Source organism: Rasamsonia byssochlamydoides (assembly GCF_041956645.1).
Source record: "Rasamsonia byssochlamydoides strain NRRL 3658 unplaced genomic scaffold VTN77scaffold_36, whole genome shotgun sequence".
Taxonomy (NCBI): domain Eukaryota; kingdom Fungi; phylum Ascomycota; class Eurotiomycetes; order Eurotiales; family Trichocomaceae; genus Rasamsonia; species Rasamsonia byssochlamydoides.
In genome coordinates this window covers 26,518-43,328 of record NW_027192419.1, presented here as the reverse complement: position 1 = coordinate 43,328, position 16,811 = coordinate 26,518, and the positions used below count along the sequence as shown (strand labels likewise).

The 16,811-nt window shown below is 48.1% G+C and overlaps 5 protein-coding genes across 5 annotated transcripts; 3 read left to right on the top strand and 2 right to left on the bottom strand.

Moving 5' to 3' along the window:
- Positions 1–3,773: 3,773 nt before the first annotated feature.
- Positions 3,774–4,086, top strand: VTN77DRAFT_4997 (uncharacterized protein; the record flags this gene model as incomplete). The annotated part of the gene is made up of 3 exons (XM_069421117.1): positions 3,774–3,797; positions 3,855–3,892; positions 3,948–4,086. 3 exons carry the CDS (start codon positions 3,774–3,776, stop codon positions 4,084–4,086), a joined length of 201 nt encoding a protein of 66 aa, XP_069277179.1.
- Positions 4,087–5,443: 1,357 nt separating this feature from the next.
- VTN77DRAFT_4996 (uncharacterized protein) lies at positions 5,444–6,224 on the bottom strand (the record flags this gene model as incomplete). Its single annotated transcript, XM_069421116.1, has 2 exons — positions 5,444–5,834; positions 5,911–6,224. The coding sequence occupies 2 exons, from the start codon at positions 6,222–6,224 to the stop codon at positions 5,444–5,446; spliced, it is 705 nt and encodes a 234-aa protein (XP_069277178.1).
- Positions 6,225–7,023: 799 nt separating this feature from the next.
- VTN77DRAFT_4995 (uncharacterized protein) lies at positions 7,024–7,677 on the top strand (the record flags this gene model as incomplete). The annotated part of the gene is made up of 1 exon (XM_069421115.1): positions 7,024–7,677. The coding sequence occupies one exon, from the start codon at positions 7,024–7,026 to the stop codon at positions 7,675–7,677; it is 654 nt and encodes a 217-aa protein (XP_069277177.1).
- Positions 7,678–8,291: 614 nt separating this feature from the next.
- VTN77DRAFT_4994 (uncharacterized protein) lies at positions 8,292–10,904 on the bottom strand (the record flags this gene model as incomplete). Its single annotated transcript, XM_069421114.1, has 1 exon — positions 8,292–10,904. The coding sequence occupies one exon, from the start codon at positions 10,902–10,904 to the stop codon at positions 8,292–8,294; it is 2,613 nt and encodes an 870-aa protein (XP_069277176.1).
- A 3,112-nt stretch (positions 10,905–14,016) lies between these two features.
- Positions 14,017–16,275, top strand: VTN77DRAFT_4993 (uncharacterized protein; the record flags this gene model as incomplete). Its single annotated transcript, XM_069421113.1, has 4 exons — positions 14,017–14,143; positions 14,204–14,433; positions 14,757–15,001; positions 15,060–16,275. 4 exons carry the CDS (start codon positions 14,017–14,019, stop codon positions 16,273–16,275), a joined length of 1,818 nt encoding a protein of 605 aa, XP_069277175.1.
- Positions 16,276–16,811: the final 536 nt, after the last annotated feature.

Below are 16,811 nucleotides of genomic sequence, written 5' to 3'. Positions count from 1 at the left end.
TCCGGCGGATGATGTCTCGCTACTGGGAGAACAGCTCGCCCTTCGCGCTCGATCTCGTCGGAGCGGTCATCCGCCAGGGGACCTTTGTGCAGAAGATGGACAATCTCGACTGGATCCATTCGCCTGCGTTGGGGGCGACGATGGACCGGCTGATCAAGAAGTACGGGATCTTCTTCGAGATCATGAGCCGCTATCCGAACAACATGGCCGTGCCCACGCTCGACGTAGATCTGGCCTGGCACACGCATCAGCTCGCGCCGTATCGCTACTTCGAATACTCGACGCTGAAGACTGAAGGCATTTTCATCGACCACGACGACAAAGTCGACGAGAACAAACTGTCCGACGGGTTCGAATGGACCAGCAAGATGTACAAGAAGCTCACCAACGGCGGCATCTACAGCGAATGCACCTGCTGGTACTGCGAAGCGATCCGCGAGCCCATCCTGCATAGCGGCGGACTCTTCCATTCGAACTCGACCGCCCGCGCTCGCGCTGCGGCAGAGGAGCTGCACAACAACCCTAACGTGACATCAGACCCTGAGAAGAACCCGCATATCTCGGCACACAACGCTGTCCGCGCAAAAGGGAGAGCGGTATCGACGCCTGCCAGGGTCAGACAGCTGCAGCTGCTGAACAACTACCAGAAAGCGCTCCGACGGGCTCAGAAACGGAGGAGCAAGGACAAGGACGGCAGCAACGGTAATGGGAAGAAAGAGCTCGCCCCCGACGACACCGCCTATTACTACACTCCGTTGGTATGGGGATACCCATACGTCGGGCCCTTCTATGCGCCGTACATGTGCGACCCCGGCGTCAACGAGGACATCTACGCGTGTAACCCGGCGTGCATGAACCTGACGCCGCAGGCCTACGGGAATTGTGTGCAGGGGACCTGCGGCGGCGGAGTAGCTGCGGGCGGTTGCGGTTGGGTGGGAGGAGGATGTTCGGGTGTAGGTGGTGCCGGGGGATGTGGAAGTTTCGGAGGTGGAGGTGGAGGTGGAGGCTGCGGTGGTGTTGGAGGAAGTTGCGGAGGGGGAGGCGGAGGGGGAGGCGGAGGAGGTGGTTGTGGAGGAGGAGGAGGCTGTTAAACATGAAGAATAGAGAGAGAGAGAGAGAGAGAGAGAGACAAAGGTGTGACTGATTTTAAGATATGCACCCTATGGACGCCTTGGCCCTTAGTCATATGTCTCCTCTTACGTACAGTACAGGTACTATGTACTTTATATACATACTACTTAGTGGATTGATTGATTGATTGAAATGTGACTCCCAGCAGTAGCAGATTTCATCACTACCTACCTAGAGAGGGAGTAATCAATCGTGCTAGAAGCATAAGCACAAGCAAGCATATCTTGATTCTTGTTCCATCACCTGTTTGCTAGATGACTGTGGGAAGATAACTGTTAGTACTGATAGATAGGCAGATAGATGGATAGATAGATAGGTAGGTAAATCGCCCACCTTGCAGGATTTCATCAATTTTTATTAAAAAGAATTCTTTTAAATTTGATTTTAAATTTGATTTTAGTGAAATTTATATTGATAGTAAACACTCGAAATCTAAAAAAAAATTAAATCTTAAAAATATCCCCCTTAGTATTATTATTTAAATGAAATAAAAAAACAATATTGATAGAATAAGAATATTTTAATATCAAACTTTTTTTTTGTTTGGAAATTCTGGTATGTTTTGATTAATTCTTAATAAAAAGTATTATGAAACCACGGCAATAAAATGCTTAGATATATATTCTTTACCTTGTAATAGGGACATTTGGCTATTGTTTTAATGTCAGTGCCTAGGAGTCCTAGGTGGTATGTCTGTACATACAGTACATATTGATCTATCTCACCCATGAACCAAGCAAGCAAGTACAGTACAATACCCGAAACAAAGGAAGAAGATGGAGAACTGATCTAGATGATCGGCCATTAATTTTGGTTTCTGGCTATAACTATTAAAAAAAAATCAGCCTTTTTTTTTCTCATCTTCTTGATCCTTTTCCCCCCTAATCACTGCTGTTTCTTCATGTCAATAAACTAGGAGTTTCTAGTCTACATAGTCAAAATTCAAATCATTTTTATCGTCTTTGTCGACATTCAATAGGTTTTTAATAGATTATCCAACATATATCTCTAACTACGCAAGAAAGTCATTAAGGGGTTATTGCCTAAAAAGTTAAATTGGTTGATTGGTCAAAAGGCTTTATTTAATATTTTGAAATCCCTCCAAGGCAATGCTCATACGTATATAGAGATGGACAAATGAAAGTAGTTACTATTAGATACGAATAGATCCTGTTAGAGCTTGATGGTTATTACTCCATATATTGTGCAGTTCGACCAAAACTCAGCCGCATCTCTAAGAAGTTTGCCTAAAGCGTACCTGTGGAGCTCCCCATCTCCAGAAGAGTATTAGTACGGCCTCATACAGTTATAGTAAGCCTTAATCTTGGCTTTATTATATTACCTAGATAGGATAAAAGAACAAGCATCGAAGGATCTGCTTTGCAAGCAAGAGCAGGAGAGTACAATATTAATAGCAGGATATTAATAAGAATAATGCTTTGCAGTATCAAACCATGTAGCATTGTATGCAGATTACCATCTATAACAGCAGATTTGCCTGAAGAGCTACCCTCTAGTATATCGTTGTAATTCTCTACACAATGCAGCGCTTCACCGGATGGAAACTAGTTAGTCTTAAAAGCGTTTTTGCTTTTAGTTGGGCATAGCTTCATTGCAAATTGAAACGTGATATCGGTAAAATTAAGTAACTTGATTGCAATGCGTCTAGAGTAGATTCTGCCTTGAGAAAGTCACGAAACAGCCAAAATATTTCGGATCCCGTCTTGACGTCTCGTTATCTTACAGTAAAATACCAACTATGGCAGCTGTAAATCTCTTCTAGTGGAAAAGAGTAGCATCCACATTCAGCCTTGCACACCCTTGGCGTGGGTCAGCCTTGCATACATGGTACAGCAGGTGGTGTTGACATCGCTTCCTTGATAGGAAGAATAGTGCAAGGCTGCAAGATGATACAAGGCTGGCAGGCGCCGCATTCAGACATTGGACAGATATACTGGCACAATGTGTCCTAACCGGGCATTGTATGGTCGCCTAGACTCATCTTTCATCCCATCCTTTATGCTGGCTAGCAGGCTTCCATTATTTGCAGCCTCTTTGATCCTACAATGGATACTCCGGAGTATACAGCCTTGGAAGACTTTCTCTGAACAAATCAAACTTCTCCCCTACCACATAAGCTTTATAGTAATTAATGCGATTTCCTTCTCCGAGAGCCTCCAAGTGACAGGGGGCGTTTCCCCAAAGCGACCTTTTGCATATGCACGTCAGCAAAGAGCCATATGACAAGGAATCGGGCAGTCAGCGGTCAATTTATTAGAATTCTTTGATAAAGCAGCCTACCGGCAAGGAATTCCACTGTCTTTTCTAAACTCTTCGCTTCTCAACAGAATTTCCAACTGATTCTGAAAGCATTCTCAGCATCAGCATCCAGTATTCATTACTGTATTCCTTACCAAGTCCATACACATCTACACCGTTTCTAAGAAAGCAAAAATGACGCAAGGTGTCAACTCAGGAGCACAAAGTCAAAGACAGAATCATTGGTCTAATGGCCATCATGGTGGAAATCAACGTGTCCAATCTGTGAAAAAAACCCAGCAACAAACAGGTGAAACGGGAGGAAAATGCAGCCCGGAATGCCGCCCAAAATGCCAACAATAACAACAATGACAATGACAACAATGATAACAACTTCTAAGACAACTGTAGGTTATCATGTCGGTAACTTTTCTTAACAGCGATTTTTGCTGACTGATGTGAAGGATCCTGCACAGAGCAAACACTGGGGGAAACTCTCAAGGTGAGCCAGATGAGGCGCTGCTGAGGAGACAGAAATTTGCTGCTAACACTTGTAGTGAGCTAACAAATACATGGACTGAGTACAATCTTCTATCAACGAAGTTTCGAAGTTCATCTTCTTTTTGCTGCGATGAATATGTTGCCTTGAGGACCTCCAACCTATATTTTAGGACTCTTACACACTCATTTTGTTGATATCTTTATCCTTAAGTAGCCTGGCTATGAGCTAGCTATGCTGCTGGCTCAGTGAATGTCTAATTAGTATATTTGAGTATCTGGAAACCGCTTGATTACTTGTATCAACGAGGAACGCAATCATATAGGGTATCCAGCCTGCATGGAAAATCAGAGATTTTTTTTTCCAGGCGTTTTCAGCTTCTTGTTCTGGAGATATCTAGCAGATCCTTATAACCTACTCTTATTTTAGGAAGAATATAAATACCGACTTTCTTACTAATTCCTTTTTTACTTCTTTTCTAAACTGTTCTTATATAGCTTCTCTAGAAAGGCTTTAAGATTCCTTTTTAAAACTATTAAGTAAATACAAGACAACATCAGAGTCCAGGTTTAATTGTGAATATAAATACAACTAGGGCAAGATACAATCATGCTAGGATAAAACAAGAAATATCGTATAACCAAGATAATATCTACGTCAGCGGAGTCCTAGGTCCGTGGTAGTGATCTCACCCGTGAACCAAGCAAGTACCCCTAAACAAAGGAAGGAGATGGAAACTGATCGACCACCATGGTTTTTGGCTATAAAAATCAACCTGTTTTTTCATCTCCTTGATCTTTTCCAATTCTCACTGTTTTCTTACGTTATACTAGGATCTAGTTCTAGTTCTAGTCAAAATTTCAGTTATTCTCTCGTTTTCCATCGACATAAACTAGTCCTGCCCGCTATACATACATAGCTTTTTTTCTCCATAACTTGCCTTGCCAGTAGTGTAGTAGACTTCTATATATTAGTATAGAGAATCTCTATGCCCTTTCTTTTTCTTTTTCTTTTTTTTTCTTTTCTGCTAGAACTAGGAATTTATATATAGGCTCTGCTGACTCCTCTTCTCGGCGAGATTGCCTTGATAGAAGAAGAATCTTTAATTTTGCCCTATCTTAATTTAATTTATAAAAATGGTTATCACTGAAAAGTTGATAAGACTATAAAGTAGTAGAAGTAATACTTATTTTTGTTAATATTATATTACTTGACGCTTTTCCTTTTTCGTATCTAGTAGAAGTATACTTTTTTTAAAAAAAAAACTTTAGTATTCTATCTTAGATTTTTGTATATTTGTTGGAGGGCTACAGAGTACCTAGTACAGTACATATCTACCAAGAAGGTGGTGTCATGGCACCTCTTCTTGGCCAAATCTGCAACAGTATTGCAGATTTTTGACAAAAGGGGGGGGGGATATTTTGTTAATACGTACCTTACATGCGAATGAGTAATACATAGAAGGATAAAACAAAAATAGGAAAAACCCGGAAAATGTCAGATCGACAGTACAGGAATGTTTCTGTCCCGGATCAAGGATACTTTTTTTCCCTTCTAATAGGCAATGCTCTCTAAAGTCTCAGCATCACTCTTCTGCCAGGGATGTTCCCTTTCAACAGAGTGAATCAGTTCCTCATGCTTGGGACTGCGAGGCGTAATCCTTGTCTTGAATGGTGCCGGGTGACTGATGACACCAGGGAGAAATTCCACGACTGGTTCCACCTCTCTGCCATTCTCATCCACTGGCTTGGTGATGTTAAACACGGCCAGCGATTTGGCTATGCTGAGGTAAAGGGTGGAATCTGCGAGCAATCGGCCCGGACAGATGCAACGGCCAAAGCCGAACGCGAAGGTGTGAGGGTCAGGCTCGGGAGTTGGTCCTAAAAAGCGTTCTGGTTTGAAGACCATCGGGTCATGGTATGATTTTGGGTCGTGGGTAAAGCCCCTAGCAGAAGTGGAAACTTAGAAGAAGAGAAAAAAAAGAAGAGAGAGAGAGAGAGAGAGATGGTCAGCTAACGTACCAAATATTGGGCATCAGCAACGCTCCTTTCGGAATTAGATAACCCTGATAGATGTCGTCCTCAGTGGTCATATGAGGTAGACCCATGGGAGCCACTGGGTGCCACCGCAGAACTTCTTTCACGATCGCATCAATATAAGGAAGGTTCTCACGATCCGAAATGACAGGCAGGCTATCTGTACCGACCACCTGGTCAATTTCCCTCTGGGCCTTTTGCTGAACCTCAGGGAACAAAGTCATGGCCAAGAAGAATGCATAATCAACTTCATACATTTGCCATGGTAAAAATGGTTGAAGATCCATCATAATAACCATTTGTCAACGGTTTTTCAAAACTCTGATGGTCCCGTATGGTATGTATGTACCTTGCTCTCACCTCAATAATATTCTGCACACACATGATTTGCATACATACAGCTGTGAATGTGATGGTGTACTGTATGGTGCAAACCCTTAGTTACATAACGTAAGGTGAAAAAAAAAAGGTTTTCTATATAAAACTTATAGTAAAATTTAGTCTTTTTTTTATTTTTTAAATATAAAATATTTTTTTGTTCAAATAGTACCCTTAGTATAATTAATATATTTTAGGAGCCTACTGTACAGATATACTCTGTATATGATAGGGCCGCTAGGCGCACGCTGACTGGCTACAATAATCTCCACCATGAATCAACCTTGGGATTAACTTCCAGCTTTACCATCAATAGGTACACATCTAACCTTGCATCATTATCATCATCAATCATCAATCAAATCAATCATCCTTCCTCAAGTGCCAGCCATTACATTGCTGGTGTTTACTACACTGAAGCAATCAATTGACCGCTTATAATCACTGAAGAAATTATCGTCCAGGGTTTACTTAAAACACATCATCATCATATCACATTGTCATCATCATCATCATTATTATTATCAACCTCCTTACTTATATACTACAGTACGATATAATCCAAATATACTGAGATCGTGATTTTTTTTCTCTCAATTTGGACAGGGCAGTATATACATTCTATTCAGTCAGACAGAGAGAGATTACACGATAATCACTTCTAATTATCATTTTTCTGATCAAGGGAGGGAGAGAGGAGCAATCAATCAATCAAATACAATGTCATCAGCAGCAACTGCTGCAGCTGCAGCTACAGCTACACATCAACATCAACATCATCATCGCCGTCCCCTCCTCATCCCTCAAAAACGGTCTCTACTCCCTCCATCATCATCATCACCATCTTCTCGATCTCGCCTAGCCACTGGCACTGGCACTGCAACTACTGGCTCCGTCATCAACCCCAGCGCCCACCCAGCAGGCATCCAGATCCGACGACCAGTATTTTCATCGCTGACATCAAACATCACCACTGCTGAGACTACCACCACCGATACTACTACTACAACTACTACGACACGTGACAACACCAACAACGACCTACCACTCACCACCGAATTCGACTCCTCCCGTGCCCCGCAACCGTTTCTCGAGCCGGAGGTTTTGGAGAGGATGAGGCGGAGGCAGCGAGAAAATCGGAATCAGGATAGTAGTAGTCGTAGCGCGACTGCTACTACCAGCGCCATCAGGGCTGTCTCCCAGGACGATAAAAATGAAGACGAAGAAGATGAGGATGAGGAGACTGCCCTCCGCCGACGAGAGAGGGAGGCAGAGTATGGGAGTTTGGCGGTTAGAGGGCGGATGAATGCTAGAAAACGAGGGCGAGGAGGAGGAGGGAGAAGAGGAGGAGGATCGAAAGGGACGAGGATATGAAAGAAATATTTTTCTATAGAAAAATCCGTCAATTTGAAAAACTGGTTTTCTTGAGAGTACATAAACCAGGAATTCAACTAATCAATCAATCAAAATTACTTCGTACATAACGTACAACCGTACAGTACAGTACATGTCCATCAAAAAGTAAGCTCACTCCCATACGGTATGACATACCTACCTAGGTCGATAAAGTAGTAGTATATCTCAAACCAATTAGATACAAAAAAAAAAAAAACGACCAACTCGTCACCGTCATCAGAATCGTGTTTCAGCATATGCTTCATGCTTCGTGAATCATCAATCGTGATCTGATCGCGTCTTGACCAACTCTGGTTTCTTCACTCCTGAGAGAAAAAAAAAAGGGTCGTAAAGCTGCTGTTCATTAGTCATCTTCATCTGCATCTTCATAACTTCATCAATGTCGTGCATGGGTCGTCGTCAGATTTGTCCAGACCATAACTTGGGTCCTTCCGCCTTGAGGTGAGTCATAGCACATTGATAATAGCATCCAAAATATTTCCCTCATGAACCGATTCAAAGTCGCTCCACGTCCGGCCACCCTTGTCATAGCATCATATCACGCCATGGGAAAAACCAGCCGTATGAACATCTTACAAGGCGCTTGACATGAATACATCAGATCCAGCCGTTCGTGTCGCTGGTACTACCTGGTCGCAGACTGAATAAGGGTCAATCAATGTCCTTTCTCCAATACTCTGCTTCAACTTCTCCCGCCGCGCCTCCCATTTCTCCTCCTGCCGAAGTTGTCGCGCGCGTCGAAGCCGCTGCTGCAGCTCCCGAAGAGTCATGTGCATCCCGAATCGGGAAGCAAAACGTACGCGACGCTGAAGGGGCGAGCGAGGGCGCATGATTCCAAAGCCCAAGCCTCGACCCTGACTAGACCGATGGGATCTCTTCGTGGAAATACGACGAGCAAGCGCAAGAGGTCCACCGAAAATCACCCGTTTCTGAGGCAGGCCCAACGAGTTGCTCACAAACACATCGTCCTCGTCCTTCCGGTCCCATTCAGCGTGACCTTCAACGCGTTCGTCGTCTGAGTCGCCAAAGTCATCCCAGAACCCACGCGGCCGCCAAAATGGATGCAACCGGCTATCGATGTCTTTCCCCGCTGTGTGGTTTCTTGCAGCTCGCGTGGAAGCCGACCAGGAGGTGGAGGGCTCAGACCGACGTGCGCTCAAGGCGCGTCGAACAGAGCTCAGCCGACGGGCGAAGCGGCCACTTCGTTCATGCTCCTCCTCTTCTTCCCCGCTCAACTGGCGGTCCACTTCGTCCATCGGCGTGGGAGGGATAACCTTGAATGCTGGGGGCTTCGGAGGTGGGCGAGGATTCCTAAGCGGCGAATCGGCATTGACCGGGGTTGGAGATTGTTCTGGAGTCTGTGTGTCGAGAGGCGCATCGAGTGGACGACCCCGCAGAGCCTGGACAGCGCGAGACTCCGGCTGCTGGTTCGGATCAATCAGCAATAGAGACTCGTTGTTGTGGGGGAAGAAGGTCACGGCAGTGGCCTCACTTATTTCCACCGGTCCGGGAGACGACGAGACGACAGATGCCTGAGTGAAGTGCTGCGATGGGGCGCGAAGTCTCTCAGCATCATCGTCCTGGTGAAGAGACCGACGTTCCAAAGTTTCTGAGCCTCGACGATCTTCAGGTAAGATGATTCTGGGAGACGCGTTGGGATCTGACGGCGGCTGCTTCATATTCATCTCCTCCGTATGACGTCGCAAGCTCTCCGAAGTGAGCGACGTAGTCCGGGAATTATTCCTGCTCGTAGGTGCCGAGAGAGAAGAACTGCGAGGAGGCACTGGCGGCCGGACAAATCCCCGACCCCGACTGTCTTTGTCGCTGATCCTGGACGTAGAATGTACAGAATCGGACAGGTTGCGCTTCCTTTGTCGCATGGGCATATCCATAGAGCCCATTCTGCCATCGGGTGCAGTGGTAGGCCGGCTACCGGAACCCTGCGAGCGAGTTTTGGAGTGGTTCCTGCTGCTTGAAGCTGAAGATTTCAACGAGGAACGTCGCTCTGGGATCACAACCACTGGGATGACTTCAAGCTTCTGTGGGAGCTGACTAGATGTGACGCTCACCGTGTCGGAAGCGACGCTGTGACGGTTGCGGTTGGTGATGCGAGCAGACTTGTGCACAAGGCGATGCTGCGACTCCGCGCTGGACTGTAGAGAAGTTCGAGTCGACTGGCTTACAGATCGCAAGGAGGCCTTCTTTCCGCTATGTCGCAGCGTTCGTCTGGTCTGTGGCGACAAATCGATGACCATGGCTTCGATGGTCGACATGGTGGAACCTCCAGACAGTCTCCAAGTATTGACGCGGTCCATCAACTGCTGCTCCTTTTCCGGCAAGAACCAGCCAATGTCTTCTCCAAACTTTTCGACCGACGGGCTCACGGCGGTATCTTGGGATTCATGCACACGATCCCGCAGACTCCTTCCCCGGGCGAGAGAGGAGCTTAAGTGTTGATGTCCTGTCTCGGCGGTATGTCCGTTGGCGTGGTTTCCAGGTGGCCGGGGTGATTTGCAATCGCATGATGTGGCAGATCCCCCTTCGTGTTTATGTACCCACTCCCCATCAAACGAATCCAAGTCTGACGGCTGCTCCACCTTCCGAGACCCCTGTGAAGATGGAGATATTTCCTCTGCCTCAGAGCGAACTCGAAACCCATTTTCCCGGGGCGAATTCTTCGGTGGTGACGGCCTTTGTCGATTTTTCTGCACAAGCGAATGTGTCGAGCGGCTGCGGCTCTCCGGTTCCTCGTCGGACGAGAATGCCTCTTGGGCGGTCTTGAACGATTCTGCCCTTGATGATATAGAGGCTTGGATGGGATTCGGCGGCTTGGCTTTAGGTGTCGAGGCTCTCGGGCGAGGTGGAGTTGTATCCGGAGTAGGAGGACTGAACTGGCGAATCCTCACGGCTTGTGCGGCTAGATCATGGTTCAGGGGCTGGGGAGGACGTGGCTTCAAGTCCGGTGTAGTCGTATTGTCGTCCTCTTGTATCTGTCTGGGAGGCGTTAAAGGAAGAGACGGGGTGAGGGCGACTGCTGCACCATTCGACTGCTCCACGTCAGACGGGGGAATCTCTATCCGCGGGATGACATCTCGTCGGCGTGGAAGGGTTTTGTGAGCTTTGAGAAGGGGCCTTTCAGGCTGTGGAGCACTAGAAAGAGTATTTGTGACCTCGAATTCCGGCATAGCGATAAGATGTAGCCCTCGATCTGCGGATCGATCCTAAGACAGCAAGACAAAGACACTTGACACGATAGTCGCACCTAGCATCACCGCATGACACGTGTTGGACGAGCAGGCGGGTTGGAAGCGCGTGCACTGGCCCAAGTCGAACAGCAGACTACCTCATTCTTGAAATTGCAACTATCTGGCTCAACGTTTCGACTGGAGGCGTGTCCAATCCTCGCGAATGGCTGGCACTCGCGTCAGGGCCGCTGAAATGGGCCGGTTCTAGGCCGGACTGCACAGCTGGACAACTGAGCCTTCGTTCAGATTAGAATTAAAGACGATTCGTAATTCAGTCACATTGGAGAGGTGGAGGGTAGGATGTCAAGGGACGGTCGGCCTCGAGATGATGATATAGATGAACTCACGTGCCGAGTCGATGGGAACAACAGCGGTAAGGGATAGTCCAACAAATCCTCGAGATACGACCGACCGGATTTAAGTGAGTGGATACTCGATGCAGGGGAAGGACTTCACACGAGACGTGAGAGACGTGACTTCGAATGACTGGCTCCGGGGATGATGATCATGAAACTAGATCGCGACCGCCCTGTGAGGCTCTCGCAGTGATAGGGAAGGTGGGGCGTTAGGTGAGATGGTCACCACCGATGACTGGCCGCTGTCGGATGCCCTTCGAAGAGAGCGACAGAGAGATGAGCAGAGATCGAGGAGGTGGATAAAAATAAATCTCCTTTAGACGGTGGCTGGGGAGGGGAGAGACGACGAGTCGAGAAATGCAATCTGGCTGTAACCTCGGCGCTCGAATCAGCGTGCAGCCTTCTCGGGAGACTGGACTCGGACACTCTGCGAGCATCAGAGACAGAACAGGGCGACTGGCTGATGGCAAATTCCTCCTCTGCAAGCCAACAACGGTCTACAAAGGTGTTGTCGGTGGTAATACTGCGCGGGCTGATGGTTACGGTATGACAGGTCTCACCTGCAGTGGCCGTCTTCTCCGATACTTCTGGTCTTGCCAAGAAGTCAAAAAAGAAAAGAAAGAAAAAAAAAAGATATTCGTTTTAAATCCTATAGACTGCAATGGATTGATATTGGCAGTGCTTTGCCCACAAACCGGTACCTGACCCGTCATCTGGACCTGGGAAGTGGCTTCTGCTCAACCATGGGACCACTGTCTGCCTTGCATTCATGTTTTATCCTGGCGTGTCGTAGGACTGCAGGACAGACAGGTAGCGGAGTTACATGCAGGTTCTGTCTGCAGTTTGATGTGTGTACTTAAAGCTCACTCGTCAGAAGCAGATCTCCACAGGTGTGCATCAAACTGGCAACAACATTCCAATGCTGCAAGTCAGTGCTTCAAGCAGCCGAAACTTGAATAGTGAATTTGATTTGCTTACATCAGCATGCCTGGCAGGCGACATTCCTTGCTGGCAAACTAATCAGTTAATACAGCAATACTGCTTCAGTCCCTACGTACGCCCTAGGCGAGGATGGTAAGAGATACGGAGCGATAACAAGTCCTATGACGAAGCGTCCCCACAATGGATTGGTGATGACGAAATTGCATTGGCTTAGCACAGTGCCAAGGACAACTATTAGCTTTCCTCATCGTCTCCTTTACCATGTCAGGACAGTGTCTTCCATTGATACAGACATTTTGGAATTTAATCTTCACCTGTTGCCGTCTGACTCGGTAGGCAAGTTTGTCAGCACGGACCGGTCGACCGGAGGCTGCGCAATAAGAGAGCCCCGCCTTGTCCGAGGTCAGCAGAGCAGCTTGCGTCTAGTTACTGTAGAGATGAGCTGCCTTGGCGGAGGGAGCCAGAGTCTGGGCGGCGAAAAAGGGATAAAAAATCAATTGAAATCGCGGATCCAGCCCAGAAGTTGCCTTGAGGACAGATCAACTATTGCACATTGGGACTGCCACCATGGGTCATTCGTCATCCCGGGTTGCCTATTCCGGTATCCGTTACAGCTACCTAAGTGCTCTTCCTGGTCATCATTTGCCCAAGCTCGAGATCCAGTTCGCGTATATGAGTGGGTGAACAGTCGCTTAATTATTGCCCAGCACGTCAGTGTTCTACCATTGTGATGGAGCAAACAAGTGGGAAATTTCGCCGTCAATGCCGTTTGTGATCGAGTTTAGTAGGCGAAAACTGCAACATCACAGGCATCATCTGCGCCATGATTCGCAATACCCCTCTTACCTAAGCCCCTCTATCCGTCCAATGATATGCTGCGCTCTTGAGCTGCATTCTTCGTGCGCATCTGCCTGCTTTTCCCCATTCTGCCGGCTGCGTCACGATCCTAGCGGCCTAGACTGGTGCTCGGAGCCGAGAGATACCCGACTTGGTAATTCCTCCAGCTGGGATACGAGGAGGTCAGTTTTGTGGCAGAGCCGGCAGGACGGTCGATCGGCGTCAGAGATGACGCAGGGGCCCGGTCTTCGGGCAAACACCACATGGCAGGATGGGCGGTAAAATAATCGAGTCTGGGGAGAGGCAAGATGCAATTGTACTACGGGAGACTGAGCGATGTCATCATAGGGCAGGCCCGTGCCCCACAACTCTATCTCTCCAGGTTGCTCTGACCTCATCGCTTCCTTCTCTGCCATCGCCCTCGCGCCTTCCTCCTCTCTCCACCAGCTCTACATAATTTTGCTCCTGCCTCCTGCCTCCTGCCTCCTGTCCATCCTCGCGCCTTCTCTCCGCTGCGCTTCTCGAATCTCCTGGTGGACGCGCCTTGCCCCTCCCTCGCCTGCGCGCACAGGCTCCACCCTCAACCGACTCGCTCTTCCGACGCTGCCACTCCTGGAGTTCCTGATCTGGTTGCCCTTGGCTTGTCACCTGTCTACAATCCTTCTGGCCGGCCGTCATTGCGGATACCTCACCTATTCAACTGACTGTCCCGCCTTCACTGCGTGGAAAGCCCTGTCATCAGTTACTAGAAACTAGAGCATCGAGTGTGTCATCATTCTTTGGTCCCTCTTTTGAGTCTCGCATTCTCCTCTCCTTCTTATTTTCTCTTCTCATGCCTGCATCTCCTCTTTTGTCCTAGACTATCTCCCTCTCGCTCTCTCTTTTTTTGGATTCGCGACTTCCCGCCCTCCGAAACTATGAGTACGATACAGAACCTCAAGAACTTCATCCGGCACGGGAAACAAGCCCGCTTGGTGACACCCCATGCAGAACCGATCACCGATGTCACTGCCGTCCACGCACAACAACAACGGCAGCCTCAAGGTCAATACACGAACAACCTGGATGCCATCGACAACCGACATGGCACTAACCAACCTGCAGCGCAGAAAATCCCCGAGAAGGTCTCGCGGGCCGACATCGAAAAGCTCGTGGCCGAGGAAAGGCAGAGCAAGTCCAAGATGCCGAAATACCCAGGTCTGGAGCGTTGGGTCCTCCTGGAGAAGATGGGCGATGGCGCCTTCAGCAATGTCTATCGCGCCAGGGACACCACCGGCCAGATGGGCGAGGTCGCGATCAAAGTCGTCCGGAAATTTGAAATGAACAGCAATCAGGTATGAAACAGGAAGGATTCGCAGCCTTTCTCTGTACATTTTTACGTTTTCCCCCTTTTGTTCTTCCTATTGTTCTATTGCTGCAATCGGTCTTCGCCGTCCTGCTTTCAATCGCCAACGTCCTTTCGACCGCTCTGTAGGACGATGCACATGTTCATCCACAATTTGGGAAGAAGCCCAAGGCAGTGGAGGTTAGCGATAGTTCCTCTTCACTCGCTCTCATTCTTCCTGCATGACTTTTATCCCTTCGACGTAACTTGACTGTTCCAATGCATCAACAGTAACTTTTGCGGATGGATCGCTAACTCTTTTCGTCTTGGCAGCGCGCGAATATCTTGAAAGAAGTTCAGATCATGCGCCAACTCGACCATCCCAATATCGTCAAACTTTTAGACTTTTCAGAATCCCGACAATACTACTACATCATTCTCGAGCTATGCCCTGGTGGTGAGCTGTTCCATCAGATTGTCAGATTGACCTACTTCAGTGAAGAGCTCAGTCGCCATGTCATCGTTCAAGTGGCGCGCGCCATAGAGTATCTTCACGAGCATTCAGGAGTCGTCCATCGGTAAGTTGGCAGTCATTCCCTTCCCGGAACATAGGACGTCTGTCGCTGACGAGTCCAGTGATATCAAACCCGAGAATCTTCTCTTTTACCCTATCGAGTTTGTCCCAAGCAAGCACCCCAAACCTCGTCAACCCGGCGATGAGGATAAAGTTGATGAGGGTGAATTCATTCCCGGAGTCGGGGCTGGCGGCATTGGCAAGATCAAGCTCGCAGATTTTGGTCTGTCCAAGGTTATCTGGGATAGTCAAACTATGACCCCCTGTGGTACAGTTGGCTATACTGCCCCGGAGATCGTCAAAGATGAGAGGTACTCCAAGAGCGTCGACATGTGGGCCCTTGGCTGTGTGCTCTATACTCTCCTCTGCGGATTTCCACCTTTCTACGACGAGAGCATTCAAGTGTTGACGGAAAAGGTCGCCCGTGGGCAGTATACCTTTCTCTCCCCCTGGTGGGACGGTATTTCCAAGTCAGCCCAGGACCTCATCTCCCATCTCCTAACGGTAGACCCCGACAAGCGATATACGATTCGCCAATTTTTAGACCATCCGTGGATCAAACAGACCGACGAAGAGACCCATGCTGCTGCCGACGCACCGCCGCTGGCTACTCCTGTCGCTGCCCGCCAGAATGAGAATATCCTGAATCCTAAGGGCGCGGACCAGGCACCTCATCAACCCTCTCCGTATGCCGACCTACCCTCCGCAGAACGGCGGATGGATTTCCGATCACCCGGGGCGGTCAACCTTCGTGAGATTTTCGACGTTGGGTACGCCGTGCACAGGAAAGAAGAAGAGGGGAAGCGACGCAAGAATTTCCGCCAGGGATACCGTGGTGCCAACCCGGCCACTGGGTTCACCTCTGGCCTCAATCCTCTGAACGAAGACTACGATGATGAGGAGGAGATCGTCTATTACGCACCAGCGGAGTCGCCAGCGGAGTCGCCAGCGGAGTCGGATGTTGTTGACGATCCTCCAGCGAAGATTCCCAGATCTTCCGAACCTGCCAGCGATGTGTCCGCCATGGAAGCGAAGTTACGCTCGACCAACCTTGGGACACATCCCAGCAGTGCGGCGCAAGCTAGACAAGCCGCTGCTGGCCGACATCAGCCCCGCCAGCACCAGCAGCAAGGCTATGGCCAGCATAGTGCTGCGGTCGCCGCCGCAGCCAGACAGAATGCTGTACGGAATTCAAAACAGCCTTTCGAACTCAACATGGATAACTCAACATTACTGGAAAGAAGAAGCAGAAGACAGCAGGGGCAACAAGTGGCATGACAGACGACGGACTAACGCTGAGCTCTTCGTTCTGCTTGGGATCACCGATGTATTATTTCTTTTGTCTGCTGGTAGATATATTGCCCGATTGCAATCTTCTGTCTCTTTCCCAGCGACGTTTCATGTTATTCCACATCGATTTTATATGTTGATGTCTGTGCATATTTCCTTGGCCGTAATTCTTTCCTGTTTCTTGTCTTTTTTTTTTGGCTTTTTTTCCTTTTCCTTTTCCCTTTCGCTCTGTGTGCATACTACATGCAATGTGTCCTCGGCTGGTTATAAAAGGGCTGGCACCGTCTTGAGTTGGTTTTTGCGACATGCAATAATATTGGGTCTGTGACAACAACAACTGTGGCCTGGCTTATTCATGTTTAATAAGATCTTCTCATGAGATACCCTTCAACCTAGGCGATTTGTCTTAGAAAATGGATGGGTTGCTGTCTGTCCAGATGGAGCTATCGATTCTTATATGTTAGTACTGTACAGAGTACTTATACTTACGTAGGTAATAGATAGATACTAGGTAGATAGAGGAT